Source organism: Acinonyx jubatus, chromosome C1 (assembly GCF_027475565.1).
Source record: "Acinonyx jubatus isolate Ajub_Pintada_27869175 chromosome C1, VMU_Ajub_asm_v1.0, whole genome shotgun sequence".
In the NCBI taxonomy this organism is placed as follows: domain Eukaryota; kingdom Metazoa; phylum Chordata; class Mammalia; order Carnivora; family Felidae; genus Acinonyx; species Acinonyx jubatus.
This window is the reverse complement of record NC_069381.1, coordinates 114,730,889-114,752,944: the sequence shown is the minus strand read 5'-3', so window position 1 is coordinate 114,752,944 and position 22,056 is coordinate 114,730,889. Positions and strand designations below refer to the sequence as shown.

The following is a 22,056-nucleotide window of genomic DNA, read 5'->3' as shown; positions in this document are numbered from 1 at the left end:
CGCGGACCTCGGAGGACCCCAGCGACGTCCGTAGCGTAGGGCCGGGTGGACGCGGCGGTGGCGGCTGGCGTTGCGACTGACTGCGCCGGTGGGCTCTGGAACGCTTTTCGGCGGCCACACTCGCCGCTCTGGTCGATTGTTGTGCAGCCGGCGCCATGTCTGTGAGCGAGATCTTCGTGGAGCTGCAGGGTTTTTTGGCTGCCGAGCAGGACATCCGAGAGGCGAGCCTCCTCTCTTCCCCTCCCCTTTCCCTTTCCTTTCTTGCTTGGCCACCGCGCCCGGCCCTCTGTCGCTCTGTCTCGAGCAGTGGGGAAGCCTCCGGGGATGGGTTGCTTCTCCTCTTGTATCAGCTTAGGGAACGTTCCTCTCCCGCCCCCGATTCTGCTCTCCGGTCCTGATTCTGTGTGTTCGAGTCTCGGCTCTTCGGCATCGCCCACCTCGTTTGAGTGTCAGTCTTCCTGCTTTCTGGCGCTTGTTTATGTCGAAGGCTCAGCGCTTGGGACTCAGAGAACACGCGTTTCACTGTTTGTTGTAGCACGTGTGGCCTCCTCTCTTTAAAACTCTCTTATGGCTTCTTATTCCACATAGAATAATAATCCAGATTCTACTGTGGCCCACAGGTGTCTTCTCCCCTCCCTCCATCTCATTTTACGCCATCTTCCGTTGTGTTTTATGTTCAGTTTAGTTATCTTTTTATTTTTCTAGTTCCGCAGAGAGTTTCTTGCCTCAGGATATTTGCATGTACTGTATGCTTTTCCTGGAATTCGCATCTTTCCTCTCCTTTCCTGGTGGTTACTTCGTATTGATATTCTTGATCTCACAATCTGTCATGTTTTTTAGTAGAGAATTCACGTTAGAAAATTTTGTGCGATCCGTATTTTTTAAACGTCTGTCTACCCTATTATGCTCTAAACGGCAAGAAGGAAGGGACTAATTGGGAACCAGTATTTACACAGTGCTTCTCACATAAATGTGCTGTGAATATTCATAAAATGATTGAAAAGCACCCAGTCTTCGTATTGCATTGCATTTTTCTTTTTTACAAATTGCATTCAGATATTTCATTTCTTTTGATATTTATAGTGTTTCAGTGGGATATTTGGGGTGGGTGGCGATTATCCTTTGAAGGCTGCATGAGAAATCTCAGGCCCGGTAGTGACCTCTTGAAGGTCTCACAGAGGAAGTAAGTGGCAACGTTGGGATTCAAACCTGGATATTTTCTGTACCAGTTCAGTTCAGTAAAGATGGTTGGAGTTTTAAATGTGTGTGAAGGTGTCATAGGTACTTAACCTGTGCTGTCTGATATATCTGGTTTGAGGTTATGAAAATAGTTACATTGAGTTTATCTGATACTTTGATTTTTAATTCTTTCTAGGAAATCCGAAAAGTTGTACAGAGTTTAGAACAAACAGCTCGAGAGATTTTAACTTTACTGCAAGGGGTCCATCAGGGTGCTGGTTTTCAGGACAGTAAGTTCTTTGTTTTGATTTTGAAGGTTTTTCTTTTTAAGTTTATTTATTTCTTTTGAGAGAGAGAGAGCGCGCAAGAGAGCAGGGGAGGGGCAGAGAACGAGGGAGAGAGAGAATCCCAAGTAGGCTCTGCACTGCTAGCACAGAGCCCGACGTGGGGCTTGATTCCACGAACACGAGATCATGACCTGAGCCGAAATCAAGAGTCGTACACCTAACTGACTGAGCCACTCTGGTGCCCCATTGATTTTGAATATTTTTTAAGAGTCCAAATTATGAGTCTTTCACTTAAAAGAGTTAATTTCCATTCAGAAAACATTTCAAGTCTGTTATCATTTTATTAAGAAAAATGTCCCTCATATCCTATGGAGAAGTAGGTGAGTTGAGTGTTTTATAGGTTTACAGAATTCTGGAATTCTGTGTGTTACGGTTGATTTTCCACTTCCACGTAGTAATGTAATAATGTGATTCTAATGTGATAATTGTTGTAGGTTTGTAGTTCTCTTGTGTACCTTTTATATGGCTCTCTTGTTTTTAAACCCAGTCTTTCGTGGGGCACCTGGGTGGCTCAGTCAGTTAAGTGTCTGACTTTTGATTTCAGCTCAGGTCATGATCTCACAGTCCAAGAGAGTGAGATTGAGCCCCGTGTCCGACTCTGCACTGATGGCATGAAGCCTGCTTGGGATTCTCTCTCTGCCCCTGCTTGCTTGCTCTCTCTCTCAAAATAAACATTAAAAGAGAAATAAACACAGTCTTTGATTCATTGAATATGGTTTAATACGCATTTGTATGTAAGAAATGTTCAGTGTAAAAGGTTCCTAATGGGTTTATAGTCACCACCTTTCATGGAAATCACATATGATAAGTTTAAACATGGGACCTTCAATGTAGGATGTAGCCAGCACAACTAAAAGAGCTGAAATATATTTTCAGGTAGAGAATGATACAATGGTGTAACTTACAGGTGTCACAGGGAAGTCTTTTTTCTCAGTGATATGGAGTCGGTCAGTCTGAGTATTATTGATAAAGCTTTTTGACCAAATGTGGGAGCTAGAAGCTGTCCAATTTTAGGCATCCTTTTGGAATAGCAGCTGGTGCGTGGCCCCACAATTATTATTATATTTTTAATTTTTTTGAAGTTAGTTTATTTTGAGAGCTAGAGAGATATGGGATGGGGGGGGCAGAGAGAGAGAAGGAGAGAGAGAACCCCAAGCAGGCTCTGCATTGTCAGTGCACAGTCTGATGCATGGCTCGAACCCACGAACTGCTAGGTCATGAACCGAGCAGAAACCAAGAGTTGGACGCTTAACTAACTGAGCCACCCAGGCACCCCAAGGATGACATTATTTATGACAGCTTACTGACATGTTTGCTAAATATTATTCCCTTTCAGCAAGTTTTTGTCTATTTTTCAGTGTTGGTTAATGAGTAGGGAAACTAGAGTTGGAATTTTGAGAGCCAGATTGGAAAGTAGAGATGCATACCCTGCATTTGGTCATGAGATTTTTTTTTTTTTTTTTAAGAGTTGATTTATTTCCAGAGAGACTGTGTAGATTATTAAGCCAGAGCTGTATTTGAAATTTGGTAAATCTTACTCATTATTGTGTTTGATTATCTTTTTGTGATCAGTTCCAAAGAGGTGTTTGAAAGCTCGAGAACATTTTGGTACAGTGAAAACACATCTAACATCGTTGAAGACCAAGTTCCCTGCTGAACAGTATTACAGGTTTGTAAGAAAAGTCGTATTATTTTGTAATGTCAAGTAAAAATAAAGGCAGGACAAAAATTATATGTACCGAATGATTGCTGAGAACGAAGTAAAAACCTCTCTATGTAGAAGAAACAAGGAAAAAGAGTCAGACTATTATTAGTGGTGGTATTTTAATGGTGACAGAGATGGGGATTTTTTTCCCCTCCCTTTGAGAATTTTCCTAAGGAAAACATAATTTTTACAATGAAAAAGGAATTAAAAAATATTTGTTGTATTAAGGTCAAATAGAGTATCTTTTTAGTATATTTAAGTTGCTTGTGAAATTGGGGGAACCATGTCTATGCTATTAAGGTTATGGGATTAGAGGGCACTATATAAATGGAGTTGAGTTTTTCCTCAAAGTTTGAATTATACTGCCAAATAACATGTTTAGCTAATATTCTGTAACTTGTTGACCTATAGCACCGTTAATTTTTAAGAGTCTCCATTATTTAGGGAAGAAAATTTGCTGCCAGTCATAATTGTGAAATTTATAGATTGTAAAAAGCATCCCAGCCTCACAGATGTTAAATTGGAAAGAACTGCATCTGAGTATTGATGAAATACAGTGAATAAGAACCTAAAATCTCTACTTGTGTCTCTTTTCTACTGAAAAAGATGTTCTGTTAAGACACACGTGGGCACAAAACAAGACATGTATGTGGGAAGTGGGTAATACAGCTCCACAGGATAATTTAAGGCAGGGGTTGGCACACTGCCCGTGGCCCGCCGCCTCTGGAAGCTGAGAATTGCTTATATTTTAAAGGGTTGTTAAAAAAAGAAAAACACCCAGATAAGAATATGTGACAGAGACTGAATGTGGCTCACAAGGCCTAAAATGTTACTATCTGGCCCTTCGCAGAAAGTTTGCTGACCCTGCTGTAAGGTAATAACGGATGTAGAGAGACCTTGAACGATAGGATTGGCAGGATCTTGAGAGATGGGGTAGTTTGGAGGTCACACAGAGGCTGACCTCTGGGTGATTTGGCCCTTAGAGGGTTTTATTTGACCTGTATTGTATTGAAAAGTTTTTTTGAATTTGCCATATTTGAAATTCAGGAGGCATAGCATTAATATTTGGGGGTATAAAATTTCCTATTTTTTTTTTTTTTCAGGCTTCTAGCTCAGTTTAACTGCAGGATCCTGAAGGTTTAAGTGTCGGTTTAGTGATTACAAATGGTAGTTATTATATGTATAAATCAAGGTTTTTTTTTAATATTCTACACTCAAAATGTGAGATTAAGTTAGGTATTGAGGCTGATGTACAGTGCAGTTCTCATCAATCTGCCGTCGCCAGTTTTAATTTTTCTCAGAGCAGTATCATTGTTTTTACTGATTAAACTTCACAAGCACAGTTGTTCTTGTCCATAATCTTCGATTGTAAATATCTTTATATTCGTTGAAGTTGGATCATGCTTCTCGTTTGTCTACTAAACTTCTAATAAGTAATTGCTATAAATGTGAACTTGTAAAACTTATATTAAATCCATCTAATATACTTAAATGGCATGTTTGTACATGTTTTTTATGTTGGGGTTTCACATGGATTTGATTTGGAAAAGCATTGTATTTCCAAAATGTTTGACTACGACTGTACTAAATTTATCTTTTATAAAGCCCCTAATCCTTCCACCTAAATGAGCTTCTATCCGTGCAGATTTCATGAGCACTGGAGGTTTGTGTTGCAGCGTTTGGTCTTCTTGGCAGCATTTGTTGTGTACTTGGAATCAGAAACACTAGTGACTCGAGAAGCGGTTACAGAAATTCTTGGCAGTAAGTGTCTCTGTTAGCGTCGGTCTACACAATCAGGCACGGTCGCTTAATTTTTGGTTGTGGGGGAGGCTGTTGCTTATACTTCCTACTTATTAGAACAAACGAGAACTAAATGGAAAAATAGTGACTTGGAAACACAAAAAGTAAGAACATGTAGTGGCTTGCTTTTTGTACTTGGGTGTTGCTTTTAGTTTTTAAAATTTAGTTTTTAAAAATTCAAGCCTACAGGGGCGCCTGGGTGGCTCAGTCGGTTAAGTGGCCGACTTCGGCTCAGGTCATGATCTCACACTCCGTAAGTTCGAGCCCTGCGTCGGGCTCTGTGCTGACAGCTCGGAGCCTCGAGCCTGTTTCAGATTCTGTGCCTCCTTCTCTCTCTGACCCTCCCCTGTTCATGCTCTGTCTCTGTCTCAAAAATAAATAAACATTAAAAAAAAATTTTTTTTTTAAATTCAAGCCTACAGAAAGTTGAAAGAATAGTACAGTGAAGACCACTTAGATTTTCTGCTTGTTAACATTTTGCCATGTCTTTAAAAATTTATTTTATTTTATTATTATTATTTTTTTACTGTTTATTTTTGAGAGAGACAGAGTGCAAGCTGGGGAGGGGCAGAGAGAGAGGGAGACAGAATCTGAAGCTGACAGCTCAGATCCTGACGGGCTTGAACTCACGATCCGTGAGATCATGACTCAAGCTGAAGTTGGTTGCTTAACCGACTGAGCCACCCAGGCACCCCCACAATTTTTAATTTTTAATTTTTATTTTAGTGTGCGTGAAGGGGGTGGGGAGCAGAGGGAGAGAGAACTCTGAGCCGGCTCCATGCTCAATGTGGGGCTTGATCCCACAACCCTGGGGTCATGACCTGAGCTGAAATTAAGAGTCAGATGTTCAACCGAATGAGCCACCCAGGCTCACCAACATTTTGCCATATTTGTGAGGTCTTCTCACTTTGTGCACGTGTATGTGCATTCATGCATTCGTGTGCCCGTGTGAACCATGTGAATGTCACTTAAGGGTGTCATGGCTTCTCCTTTAAATGCTGCGACATGCTTTGTCCAAAAACATAGGTATTCTCTGATATAACTAGATAACGTTCTGGGTGATAGTACTTTCTGAGAGAAGAATGAAAGGAAAAATTGAAGTCTTAAGAGCTCAAAAATCCACAATGAGGCCTAGTTGCCAAAAGTATGAGCACATCATATAGTTTTAAAAGATCTTTTTTTCCTTTGAGAGAAACAATATGTGTGTGCGTGTATATGTATGTGTGTGTATATATAGTATTTTATATTCTTAGGCTCACATTCTGTTCACATCATGACCTTATTTTTACTTTGGTGTATTTTTTAGTTGAGCCAGATCGGGAGAAAGGCTTTCATCTGGATGTGGAAGATTATCTCTCGGGAGTTCTAATTCTTGCCAGTGAACTGGTAAGAAGCTTAGTAATTTGCCATTTGCGTTTTTGATCTTCCCACCTCGCTGTCAGTTTTTAAAATGGGCACAAAAATTCAGGAAGTCTTTTCTAAGCCCTCTATCTGTCACCAGTTTGTCATCATGTGCTGTGTGTGCTGCTTTGCTAGTCATCAGAGAAAGGCCAGTTCATATGATGAGCGGCCTGTGCATACTGACTAATGTGTGAATTTTTAAAAGATGGTAATGCCTCTCCCTTTCAAAGTGGTGGCAAGACACACACATTCCTAGTAACTGTGTCAATATGTATACTTGCTTCGGGGACTAATTTAACTATATATAGGTTATTTTTCTTTTATTCTCTTCATCTGTCTCTTGAGAAATTGTCCTATGGAGATAATTCTAAAGAAGAAAAAAAGGCTGTCATAAAGGTGTTCCCACTAGTCTTGATTCGCATTGATGGAAACTTGACCACAGAAACCCCCAACAGAAAGGGAACGATCTCTTAAGTCTTGAAATAACTTCGTAATGTTAAGCGGTCGTCAACATGTAATTCCGAAAAGCAGCGTGGGAAAGTTGGGGGCCTTGGGGGTCTCTTGGTTGTGATGCGGAGGAAGACGTGCTCACGAGGCCTGTTGTAAGATGTCTCGGTTTCCTTTCCCTCGTGTAGTCGAGGCTGTCCGTCAACAGCGTGACCGCCGGAGACTACTCCCGGCCGCTCCACATCTCCACCTTCATCAACGAGCTGGATTCGGGCTTCCGCCTTCTCAACCTGAAAAACGACTCCCTGAGGAAGCGCTACGACGGCTTGAAGTATGACGTGAAGAAGGTGGAGGAGGTGGTCTACGATCTCTCCATCCGGGGCTTCAACAAGGAGACGGCCGCGGCGTGTGCCGAGAAGTGAAGCCTGAGGCTCCGCTGGCGCCGGGCCCTGCTGACCTCAGCGGTCGCCGGTGGGGGTGGACCCCTTGCCTCTCGGGTAGTTAGCCTTGCCCCGTTGCTAAACACCGCGCTTTATTTTCTTAACCGGTTGGTTGTGTGGTGGAAGTATCCAAATGGAAACGCTTTTTTCTGGGGGTGAAACAATAGCCTTTTCAAGGACAGACTTTCTTTGTTGTTTCAGTGAATTTGCTCTGTAATTCAGTGTATTTCGGTTCTGTCGGAAAGTGTAAATGTCAGTCTCTTGGTAAAGTCCTTTTCTTGCTCACCCTGATGCTGTTGATGTACTGATTGAGAAGTTTATGGTCTTGTGTTTCTTCCAGAAGTGATCCTTGGTGTTTTCTATATCCAAATTAGCCATCCATACCCAGGTGTGTGTAGCCTGGATACAGGATAAAAATGAGTAATTAAAAAGGATGGTTGCCAAGCAAAGGACAACTTATTTTATATTTTCTTTCGTTATTTTAAGCCTCGTGAATAAATCATATGTTGACATTTTTTTGCAAGGGAGTTACAGCCCCAGGGTCTGTCTCACTGCCATCAAAATATAAAAGAGAAAATTGCAAAGTCAAGCTCAGATTATCTCGGGACGTTTTTGTATTAAGGGATTGAGTCACATCTTATCATTTGGCTCTCTTTGCCAGGTGGGGAGTAGGGCTTAGTGTCTTACAACACCTCTGTTTTCTGATGTTGCCTTAACATTCTGCTCTTGCAGCAATTTAAAGATCGTTTTCACACACACCTTGAACTAACGCTTCATATAATATATTTTTAAGCTATGAAACCTTTTTCCTAGCAGCCAGCTAGACCGGCTGGTCTGAGACTACAAAGCCACCCAGTCAAGTTAATTAGCAATACCCTGACTGGTATGTTCTGAGAGACAAATGCTGTGCTTTGTCTGGAAAAAAGAGAAAACCTTGGATTTAAAAAGGAAGATCAGCTGATTTGGTAATGTTTTTTAGAGTAAGCAGTTTCAGGTTTTGGCAGCTATCCCAACGGTCAGGTTTTAGATTTACAGTTTTGGGCAAGTCCTGTAAACCTTGTTGGCACCCTCCTCCCCCTCCTGGTTTTCAGGTAGTGCTAAGAATACTCGCCGTGTAATTTTTGCTGTTGAATTGAAACGGTTTAAAATGGTGACGTCATCCACGGTTTCTTGGAGCTCACTGAAAGGAAGATGCTAGTGTTTCCAGAATAACAGAAAGCATTTAGAAGTGTCATCCTCTCCTGCCTGCTACCAGTTTAGGTGTTCCGTTTGTGCAGTGGAATATTTGGCATTGCTATCAGAGCCGTTCTCAGGCCAAGTTAAGGACTGACCAGATTTTCCATCATGAGGAGGACAAGTAGAAATGAAGCATCAATCGCTATGCATTTTTGGGTTTTAAACAACTTTCTTGACAGCTCTTTCTGCGGAAGAGTGTGTAGAACGAAGAAAGGCGTTTGGGTCTTTGAAGTGCCTAGGGTGGTCATCTAAGATATGCAGTAATGGCACTGCCCGGATTGAGCACAAAAGGCTTCAAATTACATGATCAAATACATGCAGTAAGTTCAGTAGTAGTTTTCTTCTACGTGGAGAATGGACTCTGAATGTGTGTTGAGGCTGAAGAGGACCAGGGGTGACAAGCACATCCTGCTGTGTAACAGTTAAAATTATTGAACGACACCAGCCGCTCAGAGTTAAATTGAAAGTATTTTAATTGACGGTATTGAAAAGCCTCGGCTCTGGTTTTAGTGCACCAGAATTGTTCTTTTCGACTCTAGAAGATTGAGCGGGTTAGAAAAAGTAGAGATGAATTAGTGGATGTTTTCTTTATAAATTTATTTATAAGAAGAGAACCCTTAAATACTTCATAAGATTTGCCCTGTCTTAAACTTGAATAATACTGGTAACGCCTAAGAGAATTTAATAAAGAACGAAAGCTTCTTTGGCAGTGTTTTGGGTCCTTTACTTAAGTGGCTGCAGTCGAGGTACAGATGCAGAAAGCCACCGGCAAAGTTCGTGGCGTGCACTCAGAAATCATGGCTTTCTTGTTTCGCGGTCTGGACCGGACTGTACTCTTCAGGCAGAGCATCATTGTCTGCCTGACGCCAAAATAAGGTATTCCCTGAACCTGAAGTCATTTGTTTTCTTAGTAGTCACTGTAATGAACAGTAAACAAGTTAAAAAAAAAAAAAAAAAAAAATCACCCCTCCGCTCCAAACAACAATAAGAAACATCTACAGAGGGTTAAATGGATTGACTGGACTGATGGTTTGAGTGAGCCGAGGGTGAAAGAGGGGAGAGGAGGGAATCTGACTTCATGGTCCGGTTTCTAGTCTGGGAGACTAAGTCGATTTAGGTGCTGTTAGCTGAGGTCGGGGCGGGGGAGGGGCTGGCGTGGGAAGACTTCTGAATGTGTTGGGTTCATGATGCTAGTTGAGCCTGAGGGGGAGATGGCCAGCAGGACTTTAGGCGTGAGGAAAGCTCGGAGCCAGCCTGCGATAGTTTGGGGCAGCATTAGTGTGTACGTGGAAGGTAGGTCAGGAGAGTGGGTATGACCCCCCCAGGAGAGCGTGTAGAATGAGAAGAGTAAGGGGCTAAGGACAAAACCCTGGTTGGTGGGGTTTAGTGAGTTAGGCAGAGGGAGAGACCATGAGGAAATGGAGAAGGGGTTAGAGAGACTGAAAGAACAGTGAGAATGGCTTGTCACAGAAGCCAGGGGAATAAAGAGGCTTTAGAAGGCTTTTTTCGGGGGAGGGGGATTTAAGAGATTTAAAATACAGACTTTCAGGGGCACCTGGGTGGCTGTCGGTGAAGCGTCTGACTCTTGATTTTGGCTCAGGTCATGATCTCACGGTTTGTGAGTTCGAGCCCCAAGTTGGGCTCTGCCCTGGCAGTAAGGAGCCTGCTTGGGATTCTGTCTCTCCCTCCCTCTGCCCCACCCTCGTGCGCGCGTTGTCCCTCTCTCTCTCTTTCAAAATAAATAAACTTTCTCCACAGCCTGAGAGCCCTGTGACACTGTCGGGTGAGTCTTGGTTATGCTGTGCTAATAAACCCCAAAACTCAACAGGCATAGTACAGAGTTTATTTCTCACTGACACTGTGTGTCCGTTGCAGGTTCGCTGGGGCACGTGCTCCACGTTGTCCTCATCTAGCTGACAGGAGCCATCAACTGGCCCATTGCCTGTTGCCGTCGTGGGAGAGGGAATCAGTTGTGGAGGGTCTTCTACAAACACATGTTCCGGTTTCAAAGTGACCTGCCACTTCCTCTCACAGTTCACTGGTTAGAACTGGATACGCCTTCCTGCTAAACAAAGTGCAAGGGGGCCTGGCAGGATGGGAGTCTGCAGATGGAAGGTCAAACCAAATGTTGAAAGCCTTCAGCAATAGGTACTTCCTTCAGTTGGATGAATAGTAGTACTTCTGATCACACGTGAACTTCACTGGGCTTGGGAGGGGCCGCTCTTACCTGTCAGATGACGAGAAGAGGGTGGACCCGTCAGTAGTCCCCTCTGCTGTTGAAGGTGGTTTCCTGTTTGAAAGAGATTTCTCTGGTGTGTGCGTTTGTGTCGGTTTGTGTATGGGTGTTTTAGGCCAACGTTCAGTGAGTTTTTGTATGTTGCACGCACCGCGTTAAACATTTTATCCAGATCATCTGATTTCCTGCCCATATAAACCCTGTGAGGTGCCTACCACCATTTCCCCCGTTTTAGACCGGGAGCAGGCTTAGAGAGGGCAGTCCGCTTGCCCTGAGTTCACAGCGATGAAACGGAAAGACTGTGATTCCGACCCACTTAACTCTGCCCCTGCATCCACATATGCCGCTTCTTCCCTGATGCTTTTGAAGGCCTCTGTAGCCTGACCAGGAAAATCCCAAATCCACCAAGAGTTACGAACACAGTGTATGCGTAGCTTTAGGTTGGGTGCAGTCTCTGTTAGAACTTAGCATAAAAAATGAGTGGGAAGCTAGGTCTGTGCCCTCCAGAAGTTTAGGGTCTAGTTACAGGGTTAGGGTGGTGAGAAAGATATAAACGGGTAAGAGATGAAACATTCAACTAATATTTGAGCACCTCCTGTAATGTTTTGGAATTCTTAACAGCTTTATGGAAGTACGTTTTACAAATAAAATGACTCAAATCAAGGGATTTATAAAGTAGTGCAACAATCCTCATGTATTATTTTCCAGAAAGATCCCAGCCCCAGGCCACCACTAATCTACTTTGTTTCCATAAATTTGCCTTTTCAGGATATTTCCTATATATGGAATCATGCAGTCTGTGGTCTTTTGTGTCTCATCGCTTAGCGTAATGTTTATACGGTTTGTCCGTGTCCCAGCACAGCATGTGTTGGTAGTTTGTTCCTTTGTATTCCTGAGTGGCATTCCTTTGTGGGTATTCCACATGTTATCCATTCATTAGATGAGGAAGATTTAAGTTTCTACTTTTTGGCTGTTCTAACTAATGTTGCTATGAACATCCTTGTGCAAGTCTGTCTGAGTGGGTACTGCCATTTCTTTTGCATAGATACCCAGGAGTCTGTTGTAAAAATGGTGATTTTATGTTTAGCTTTTGAAGAAACTGGACCTGTTTTCCTTTCAGCAACCTATGAGTTAATAGTCAAGACAGTACTAGACAGGACGTTATAACAACTTTATTGCTAAATAAGTCGTGAATGATTGCTGTAGGAGTTGGGGATGTGTTATATGGAATGGTTCATGAAAGAGGTAGGATTTAGAGAAGCATGGAACTAGGAGACGGTCATTTTTCGGGGGACAGAATTGAAACCAAATAGAAATGGTACAGGCATGCCATGGAAATATGGTGGATTCAGTTCCAGATCACTGCAGTAAAGTGAATATCGCAATGAAACAGGCCAAGTGAGTTTTTTCCCAGTGCAGATAAAAGTTACGTTTATGCTGTACCATAGTGTATGAGGTGTGCGATAACATTATGTCTAAAAAAATACCGTCATTAAACAATACTTTATTGCTAAAAATGCTATGTGTGCTTTCAGTGAGTTGTGATCATTCATCACAGATCACCATAACACATATAATAATGGAAAAGTTTGGAATATTGTGAGAATTACCAAAACGTGACAGATGTGAAGTGAGCAAATGCCACTGGAAAAATGGGGCCGATGGATTTGCTCGACACAGGGTTGCACAGCCTTCAATCTGTAAAAGACGCCGTATCTGTGAAGTGCAGTCAGACGAGGCATGCCGGTGTTAATTTCATAGGGATGGGGATATCATGCATTTGATGGCAGGAGAGAACGTGGTGAGGTCGGACTGTTAAGTTTAGAAAAGCCTGAATTGGGAGGTTAAGGAGTTTGGACTTAGAATGGGAAGCATTGGGGGCTGTGTGGTTTCTTTTCTTTCTTTCTTTCTTTTTTTTTTCTTTTCCTTTTTTCTTTTCTTCTCTTTTTCTTCTTTTCTTTCTTTTCTTTTCTTTTCTTTTTTCTTTCCCTTCCTCTTCTTTCCTTTTCTTTTCTTTCCCTTCCTTTTCTTTCCCTTCCTTTTCTTTCCCTTCCTTTTCTTTCCCTTCCTTTTCTTTCCCTTCCTTTTCTTTCCCTCCCTCCCTTCCTCCCTCCCTTCCTCCCTTCCTTCCTTCCTTCCTTCCTTCCTTCCTTCCTTCCTTCCTTCCTTCCTTCCTTCCTTCCATTTTGAAGAGGGGAGAGAGCAGCTTTGGAGTCAGCCGTAGTTTTGAATCCTGGCTGTCATGTTATCAATAGAAGAGACCAAAGGCAGGGAGACCTGTGAGGAAGTGCTTGCTGTCTTTGAGGTTGTGAAGGTCAGCTTGGGCAGCTGGTCGCGGTCCTGGCTGACACAGATGCAGTGTGCTGTAAAGGAGAAACTGGGTAGGCTTGGAATCCGGGGTAGGAGGGATGCTGTGGGCTGAATGTGTGTGTCCCTCCATGTTCATACAGTAAAGCCTGATCCTCAGTTGGATGGTACTGGAGGTGGGACCTGTGGAGGTAATTAGGTCATGAAGGTGGGGCTCTCAGGAATGGGATTAGTGCCTGAATAAAAGGGACCCAGAGCTCCCTCATGCCTCCACCATGGGAGGACACAGCCAGGATTCGGGCCCCCACCAGATACCGAATCAGCTGGCGCCTGATCACCTTGCTCATAGATCTGTTGTTGAAGCCACCCGGAAGGTGGTAGTTCTGTTATAGCAGCCTGAACAGACCAAGACAGGGGAAGAGCAACTGAGAAGAATCAGAGATGCCTAAGCTGAAAAAATGAATGTGGAAAAGGGGGAGCTAGTTTCTGGGGGAAGATGAGAAGGTTAGTTTTGCAAGTGTTGAGTTTTCTGTGGTAGATGGTGCAGGCATGGCTGTACTTTCTGGAGTAGAATTTGGGGCCCTAAGACTGGAGCTGAGGGAGTCCCTGAGATTGGGTAGAATGGATATCTGACTGACTGCAGAGGAGCTCCTGAAGCCGGGGAGAGGTAAGGGGGAGAAATGTAGGGCTCTGGACCATAATCAACCCAGTGAGTCCCTGGAGGCGGTTGAAGACCCTGAGGAGAAGATGGCAGAGGAGCCAGAGGCCCTTGTCCTTCTCTCTAGTTCAGGTCTGTCCCAAGCAGGAGCCAGGACCAATAGAAAAGTGATGTATGTCCCCTGCTCTCTCCCGTTGCCATAGTAATCCTTTACTTACTGTAAAGAAAACAAAATAAACCTATGAAAATATGTAGAATCCCCAGACAAGAAAGTTGGGCTTGTTAGTTACTTTGTGATTTTGGTTTTTTTCCTCCTTATTTACCCTGTTTCTTAAATCATTACTCATGATCATCTGGTGTCATTTAATATTAATTAACATTTACCCACTGCCATCTGCTCTGGCTTGAGTTCTGCGTTCATCCATTTCAGCTGTGTGTTTCAGTGACAGAATGCTGGCCTTGCTACGTGTATGTACCAGCTGGACCTGCCATGCCATTGAGACCCGTTCAGAAGTCGAGGGGGGACTTCAGCCTCCTCTGCCATGTCCCTGTTGTCAAAGCTTCCATTGATGAACTTTTCGTTCACTCTGGCAATTGAAGTGAAGCCAGATTATTTTTCTCAGTTGGGAGATAACAAAGGGCAGGATGTTTGTTTTCGCTTTTTGGGGAAGGCTACAAGATTGTTTTAATCATGACGGGGTGGTTTGGGGAGCAGAATCCGTCAGGGGGCTGGGCCCTTCTACTTTAATAAGACGCTATTTAATTAGACCCAGAACTGACACAACTAAGAGAAAGACTGATAATCAGTGTTAAAAAAGGCTAACATTAATAAACTTTAAGGCTTCTTTTTTTTGCACCCAGAAGTTAATTTTCCATCCCAGAGGATCAGAGGGATGGACCTACGTTCTCTTCTTCAATCATGCCTGGTAATACTTGGCTGTCAGTCTTCTGGGGACTAGTCTTGGGGGTGGGCATTGGCAGGGAAACAACATGAGCCCAGGGTTGTGTGGCTTAGTGAGCCTTTCCATTCCTCACCTACAGTCCCACCTGTCACAGGACAAGGACACGACTTCATCTTGTTTAAGAAAACTGGCCAAAGGGGCACCAGATTATTGGGCTGTGGCCTGCCTTGTGGCATCAAGCAGCTCTAACCTTGCCTTGAGCTCAGAACAGTCTGGAAATAGGAACATTTACAAAATAGCCTCACTGGGGAAAAACAAAAGGAAATCGGATTGGCACAGGCTTGTTTTGAACTGGCTGCAGAAAAACTCTGATCATTACGTATTGTTTACACATCAGAAGGAAGGAATAGGTGATATGATAGGGGCTACAGGGACACTTTGGGGAATATGTGAATGTGCACACCATTGGTTTATGATACATTTCATACATTTTTCTCACTGTGGACTTGTGTTACTTTTGTGATTACAAAAGAATTGTGTAAGCATTGTGGTAAATTGGGAAATGACACAAATCGTAAAGGTGCGTATATATTTTTTGTGTTGTGGTTTATCCTAAGTATACTACTGACTTTAAAAACTTTCTTTCAAGGTGATTGTGGATTCTGCTGGTAACTTTTGATCAGAAGTATTACCGTTTAGCTAGCGGCTGTGTAAATGTCTGTTCGTTTTCCTGAGCTCCTTTCACAGAGATACAGATGGATGTCTTCTCCCCAGGCTCCGTGGAGACACTCAGGCGCCACGATCAAGCTTCCCCTGTCCTTCAACAGCACCTTTCACATTGCTGGCATCGAAACAAACATACTCTAATTGCATTTTACAGTTTTATAATTGGATTTTATAATTTCCAATGAAGTTAGAAAGGAATGTTTGTCCCTTTCTGCTTTGTCAAAGTATTTTTACATTCATCACCGCATCTGACTTTCGAAGCTGTTCTACCACATTCTTGTGACAACTCAGGAGGCCCGGACAAATGAAGGAGGAGGTATTCCCAGGGACTTTCCTTTCTTCCTTAGCCTGTCTCCTCTGGGCCGCCATCCACTCAAGCTGATCGGCTTATTCTCTAGTCATGAATTCTGATCTCCGCTTTGTGCTGCTTTGGGAACAACCTGGCAGTTCCTCAAAAAGTTAAACCTAGAGTTAGCACATGACTTAGCAGTTCCAGTGCTAGATATGTATTTGAGAGCTAGAACTTCCGTCTATACAAAGACTTACACGTTAATATTCTTGGCAACATTACTTATAATAATAGCCTACGAGTGGAAACAGTCTAAATGTCCATCACCTAGTGAATGGATAACAAAAGGTGGTATATCCCTGCAATAGAATGTTACTTGGCAATAAAAAGGAATGAAGTACAGATACAAGCCACAGCATGGATGACCTTGGACACATGCTAAATGAAAGAAGCCATCACAAAGACCACATGCTGTGTGCTTCACCTATAGGAAAGTCCACAGACTGGGGAAATGCATAGTGACAAAGTAGATTAGTGGTTGCCATGGGGAGGGGGTGGGGGGTGGTGGGGGGAACAGGAAGTGACTGCTAAGGGGGATGGAGTTCCTTTCTGGGAAGCCGAACATGTTCTGGAAGCAGATAGTGGTGATGAATATACTAAGCAGCAGTGAACTGTACTCTTTTAAAAAAGGATGAATTTTGTAGTATGCAAATTATATCTTAATAAAAAGCCCAAACTGATCTTGCCATTTATCTTTGCAAATTGCTGCTTGTGGTTTCTGCTGGTGGCACTGGGGGTGGGGCGCTCACATGAAATATTTAATCTGGCCAGCATTTTGTGTTGGCTGTTGTCTCCATCTATAGAGGAAGAAACTGAAGTCGGGAGCACAGGGGTGACTCCTTGCTATCCCCCAGCCCATCTGTGGTTCCCACCCGGCTTAGCCTGACCAGCCCCAAGCCCTTCTACGTTCTGCTTCTGGGCCACTGAGGCCTAACACGGGGGAGCCAACTTTGGCTCTTCTCCCTTGCGTCTCCACCTGTTCCTGAGTAGTTTATTTTCTCCGTGCCTCTTGTGCCTGTTTTCTACTTTTCAGTCTATACCACATCCCTAGATTAGAATGCTGTCACTTGTTGCCAGGCCTGCTCCGAGAGCCCATTAGTCTCCTGTCTTGCAATCTGTCATTCCCCTAATCTACCCAGCACTCTGCTGCTGCCACATTGTGAAATCTGATTTTTCAAGCCTGATCACTCGCCTGCTCTAAAACCATGGCTGCCTGTGCCCCAGTGCACACTCCTCAGGCTGGCATCCAAGGCTTACGACAGCAGTGCTCTCTGCTTGCCTGTCCACGCCTCCCTGCATGCCCCGGAACCCTACACACTGTGTGTGCTCTTGGAGCACAGCCATAGCGGGTTGGAATTCGCAGAGGCTCTACTGACCACTCAGGAGAGAATCATACTTTGACAACTCAAAGGGGAAACATTCAGGGACCTTTAGGGTTCCTCAGCCTGTCAGTAAGAGAGGAGCAGTGATTTTCAACTGGGGGCAGTTTCGTCCCCTAGGGGACTTGTGCAACATCTAGAAGCTTTTTTTTTTTTTTATCATCACCATGACTTGGGCAAAGGAGTGCTACTGGCACCTAGTGAGTTGAAGCCAGGGATGCTGCTTCGACATCCTGTCCTGCACAGGATGGTGCCCGAAAAAAGGATTGTCAAGTCCTAAATGTAAGTAGTGCCAAGTTTGAGAAACCAATGAGCTAAAGCAAATAATTTTACCGTTGATACGCAGTAAAGAATAAATGAAAATACTAAGTGATTACAAATGTGTCATAAAGATATCTGCATATTAGCAAATGCAACGCAGGAAGGCCACATTGAGACGGGCTGAGCAGAGGGTGAGTTTGGGCTTCCGCTTAGCACGTGATGCTCGCTTCCAGGCCCCTCCCCCAGCGCCATGACGCCTGACACTTCATTGCAGTATAGCTTGTCCAACATTGAGTTATGATTGTGTGGTCCTTGCCCATTTACTTGTCTGTATTCTCCACCGGATCTGAGTTCTTTGGGGGCAGGCTCGCTGCCTTGCTCATCATTGAATGCCAGGCTCTTGTACTAGTGCCTGGCGTGTAAAAAAAGCTCAACAGGTATTTTTGAGATTGAATTGAAAAGAGGAAGTACGTAATTTAAATTTTATCTCAGCAAAGGGAAAAAGTGTTAGCCTTTGCGGGGCTTTTTCTTTTTTAGCGCTTGGAGACTAGATAAAACATGCTAACCCCTCAGATGTCAAAAACCTTTCTGTAAGTCTCTCTCTAAGCACGGAGAACAGCAGTCTGGCATCTTGCCTCGCCCTCTTCTTGAGCCTCTTCTATGATGCTGCAGCTGTCAGTGGGCTGTTGCTTCCAAAGGGAGATGGGTGGGAAGAGGCAAAGAAGACCCTAGGGAAGAGCTGAAGGATCCAGTACCATCAGGAAACATGGGTGGCAGGTTCAGATGAGGGCACGTGACCATTTCATTGTCTAGACTGGGGTCAACCATGGCCCCACACTGAAGGCATTGGGAGTCTGTGTGTGTGTGTGTGTGTGTGTGTGTGTGTGTGTGTGTGTGTGTGTAGCTTTGTTCTCATTCATGGGGGAACTGATGGGAAAGATCCACATAAATTCTGTAGTGCAAAGATTATTGCTATCTTTTGGCACATTGCGGTGGCTTTCTTCCTGGGTGTATCATGCAGATTGTACATCTGATCACTCCTTATGATTAGTTAGAAACCTTTACTTGTAAGAGTTGTAAACCATTAAAGAAAGAAGTTCTTGGAAAGATGTGGAATAGTCTAGTAGCTATTCAAAATCTTATGGACACCACCCCTCCCCTTTTTTTAAAATGTTTATTTTATTTTTGAGAGCGTGAGTGGGGGAGAGGCAGAGAGGGGGAAAGAGGATCCAAAGCGGGCTCTACGCTGACAGCATCGAGCCTGACGCAGGGTTCGAATGCAGGGCTCACGCTCATGAACCTTGAGATCATGAGCTGAGCTGAAGTCAGATGCTCAATCAAGCCATGCAGGTGCCCTCCACCTCCTCCTCCTTTTCCTCCTTCTTCCTTTCTTCTTCTTCTTCTTCCTTTCTTCTTCATTCTTCCTTTTTTTTTTTATTGTGGCTAAAATGTACATAACAAAATTAACCATTTTAACCATTTGTATTTTGAGATTTTATTTTTCAGTAATCTCTATACCCAACGTGGGGCTTGAACTCACAACCCAGAGATCAAGAGTCGCATGTTCTTCCAGCTGACCCAGCCAGCACCCCCCACCCATTTTAACCATTTTAAGTGTACAATTCTGTGGCATTAAATACATTTACATTGTTGTACAACCATCACCACCATCCATTTCCAAAATTGTGCCATCTTCCCCAGCTGAAACTCTGTACCCATTAAACAACTCCCCCATTCTCCCTCCCCACCGGCTTCTGGCAACCACCATTGTACTTTGTCTCTATGAATTTGACTACTTCAGGTCACTCGTATGAGTGAAATCATACAACAAACATTGATTTATTGGCTTCTCTATTGTTTTTAGAAAAATATTTTCTCTTTACAGCTTTAAAAAGCAGTAGAGGGTCACTAGTAAGTTTAAAAAATACAGGAACCTGTAAAAAAGTAAAATAAAAATCTTTGGGGTGCCTGGGTGGCTCAGTCGGTTGAGTGTCCAACTTCGGCTCAGGTCATGATCTCACTGTGAGTTTGAGCCCCGCGTTGGGCTCTATGCTCACAGCTCAGAGCCTGGAGCCTGCTTCAGATTCTGTGTCTCCCTCTCTCTCTGCCCCTCCGCCACTCATGCTCTGTCTCTCTCTGTCTCAGAAATAAATGAACATTCAAAAAATAAAAAAAAAAAATCTTTTATCACCACCCAGAAGAAACCATTGTGAAAATTTTAGTTCATATTCTTCTGATTTTTTTTCCTATGTCTTTATAAAGAGTCATATTGGAGCTCTGTACAGTTTCCAGCTTTTCAATGTTACAAATAATAGTGTTATGAATATCTTGGGATACCATCTCTGATTGCATCTCTGAGATTATTTCCTGAGGATAGAGTTCTAGATCATATTTTTGGACTAAGATTATAGTTTTAAGACCCTGGATAATAACATTTCAAATTGTTTTCCAGGAAAGTCCCAGTTTATGCTTCCACAGCTATGTGTGAAAGTGACTGTCTCAACACATTGTCATTAGTATAGCTTATTTTTTGTCTAAAAGTTTTGCCTACTTTTACCAGAGTATCTTGTTACCATTTTATGGTTCATTTTTCCTTAACACCAACCTCTAGAAACATCCACTGTTAATATAGGTGTGGTTCTAAATTTTGCAGAAAATAGCATCATTTTCTACATTCTCTTTAACAAATTTCTTCTTTTAAATTTAGAAACTAATTGTGAATCTTGGTTTCCATATATTTTCTTTATACCAACTTTATTATTATTTAAAAATTTTCATGAGTTCAGGGGCACCTGGGTGGCTCAGTCAGTTAAGCGTCTGATTCTTAATTTTGGCTCAGGTCATGATCTCATGGTTCATGAGTTTGGGTCCTGCGCTGGGCTCTGTGCTGACAGCACAGAGCCTGCTTGGGATTCTCTCCCTCCCTCTCTTTCTGCCCTTCATCTGTTTGGGTGTGCTCTCTCTCTCTAAAATAAATAAAATAAAATAGAATAAAATAAAATAAAATAAATTTATATTAGTTAAAAAAATTACATCAATAGTGTGCTCATTATAAAAACCGAAATAGTTCATGAGTATGAAATTAAAAAATAATTATACTTTAATAATATATTTCAAATGCAAATGTAAATATATAAGCATTATATTTGTTATTTTCCACAAAATCTGTTCATATTATACATTTTATTTGCAATTTGCTTTTTTGTATCAGCATTTTATCAGTCAACATCTCAGGACATACAGGTTTGCCTAATTTTTTCTTTAAAAAAAATTTTTTTTTTCACTTATTTATTTTTGAGAGACTGAGAGAGCACAAGTGGGGAGGGGCAGAGAGAGAGAGGGAGACACAGAATCTGAAGCAGGCTCCAGGCTCTGAGCTGTCAGCACAGGGCCCGACACGGGCTCGAACTTACAAACTGTGAGATCATGACCTGGGCTGAAGTCAGACATTTAACTGACTGAGCCACCCAGGCGCCCCTCTTTTTCTTTTTTCTTTTTTCTTTTTAATTTCATGATAATCCATAGTGTGGCTATGTAATTTAATCATCATCCCTTTCATAGACATTAAGGTGTCTTGAATTTTTCTGTTATAAATACTGCTCTATTGATATCCTAACATATTTTAAAAAGAAACCGTGTGGTGTGCCTGGCTGTCCCAGTTAGTGGAATGTGCCACACTTGATCTCGGGGTTGTGAGTTTGAGCCCCACGTTGGGTGTAGAGATCTCTTAAAAATAAAATCTTAAAAAATCATGGGACGGACAAATAGTTTAATACTATTGTTAAACATTTTGGTTATTTTCCTTTTTAAAAAAATATTTATGTATTTAAGTAATCTCAATGCGCAATGTGGAGCTGGAGCTTACAACTCTGAGATCAAGATTGGCATGCTCTTCTGACTGAAACAGCCAGGTGCACTCCCTGCCACCTCCTTTTTTTGCTTTTTAAATAAATCTCTGGGAATATCCAAATATTGTCCTAGGATTCCTAGGGATGGTTCATTTTTAAAGCTTCTGCTTTATATTACAAAAACTGTCTTCTGAAAATGTACACCAATTTGTACTCCTATCATCTGTTTGCCCAGACTCTCCCCATCTGTGGGTTTTACATTTGGAAACAACTTAATGGACTGGGTAGCAGATCACAAGCTTGGGTTCCATCCGTGCCAGTCACCTCAAGTAATAGTGGAGTTTGCTATCAGAAGGCTGAGGTCTCAGTGAAAGGAAGTCAGGACTTGGAGCTCGGGCTGGGACTGAGTAATGACCTTTGAGTCTCAGGGGCCAGCTGGAGCCTCTTCCCACTATACTCCTTGTGCCCCATTCTCTGCTCTGGGGCTGGCTTCCTTGCCATAAGCCCTACCTTTCTCCCTGGAGCCTGGGCCTGCTCTGGGCTTCCTCTGGCACTTATCCTGCGTGTGTTTTCAGATTCATGCACTGTTAGTTAAATGATGAGTTTATTTGTTAAGATTTAACATGTGTAAATTTAACAGAGATTAGATGAGACTTAACATAGGTACTAAATTTAACATAGTAGAGTGTTACAGATGAATATCTACACGCGATGAAGCTGATATCAAGATAAAGAGTTCTTTCAGCTCTCCAGAAAGCTCTCATGTTCCTTCCCGGTCCAGAACCTCTCCCTGTTCTGATTTCCATCGCTGCAGATTTGTTTTGCTGAACTTTGT

At 42.8% G+C, this 22,056-nt stretch overlaps 1 protein-coding gene across 2 annotated transcripts; it reads left to right on the top strand.

Moving 5' to 3' along the window:
- Nucleotides 1-9,257, top strand: TSN (translin). Of its 2 annotated transcripts, XM_027056011.2 has the most exons (6): nucleotides 12-221; nucleotides 1,376-1,469; nucleotides 3,099-3,195; nucleotides 4,877-4,992; nucleotides 6,338-6,417; nucleotides 7,068-9,257. In XM_027056011.2, the coding sequence occupies exons 1-6, from the start codon at nucleotides 156-158 to the stop codon at nucleotides 7,299-7,301; spliced, it is 687 nt and encodes a 228-aa protein (XP_026911812.1). In that variant the 5' UTR covers nucleotides 12-155; the 3' UTR covers nucleotides 7,302-9,257. The 2 variants fall into 2 exon arrangements, with proteins under 2 accessions (XP_026911813.1, XP_026911812.1); XM_027056012.2 differs by lacking the exon at nucleotides 6,338-6,417 and having other exon boundaries at nucleotides 1-221.
- The last annotated feature ends 12,799 nt before the right edge of the window (nucleotides 9,258-22,056 follow it).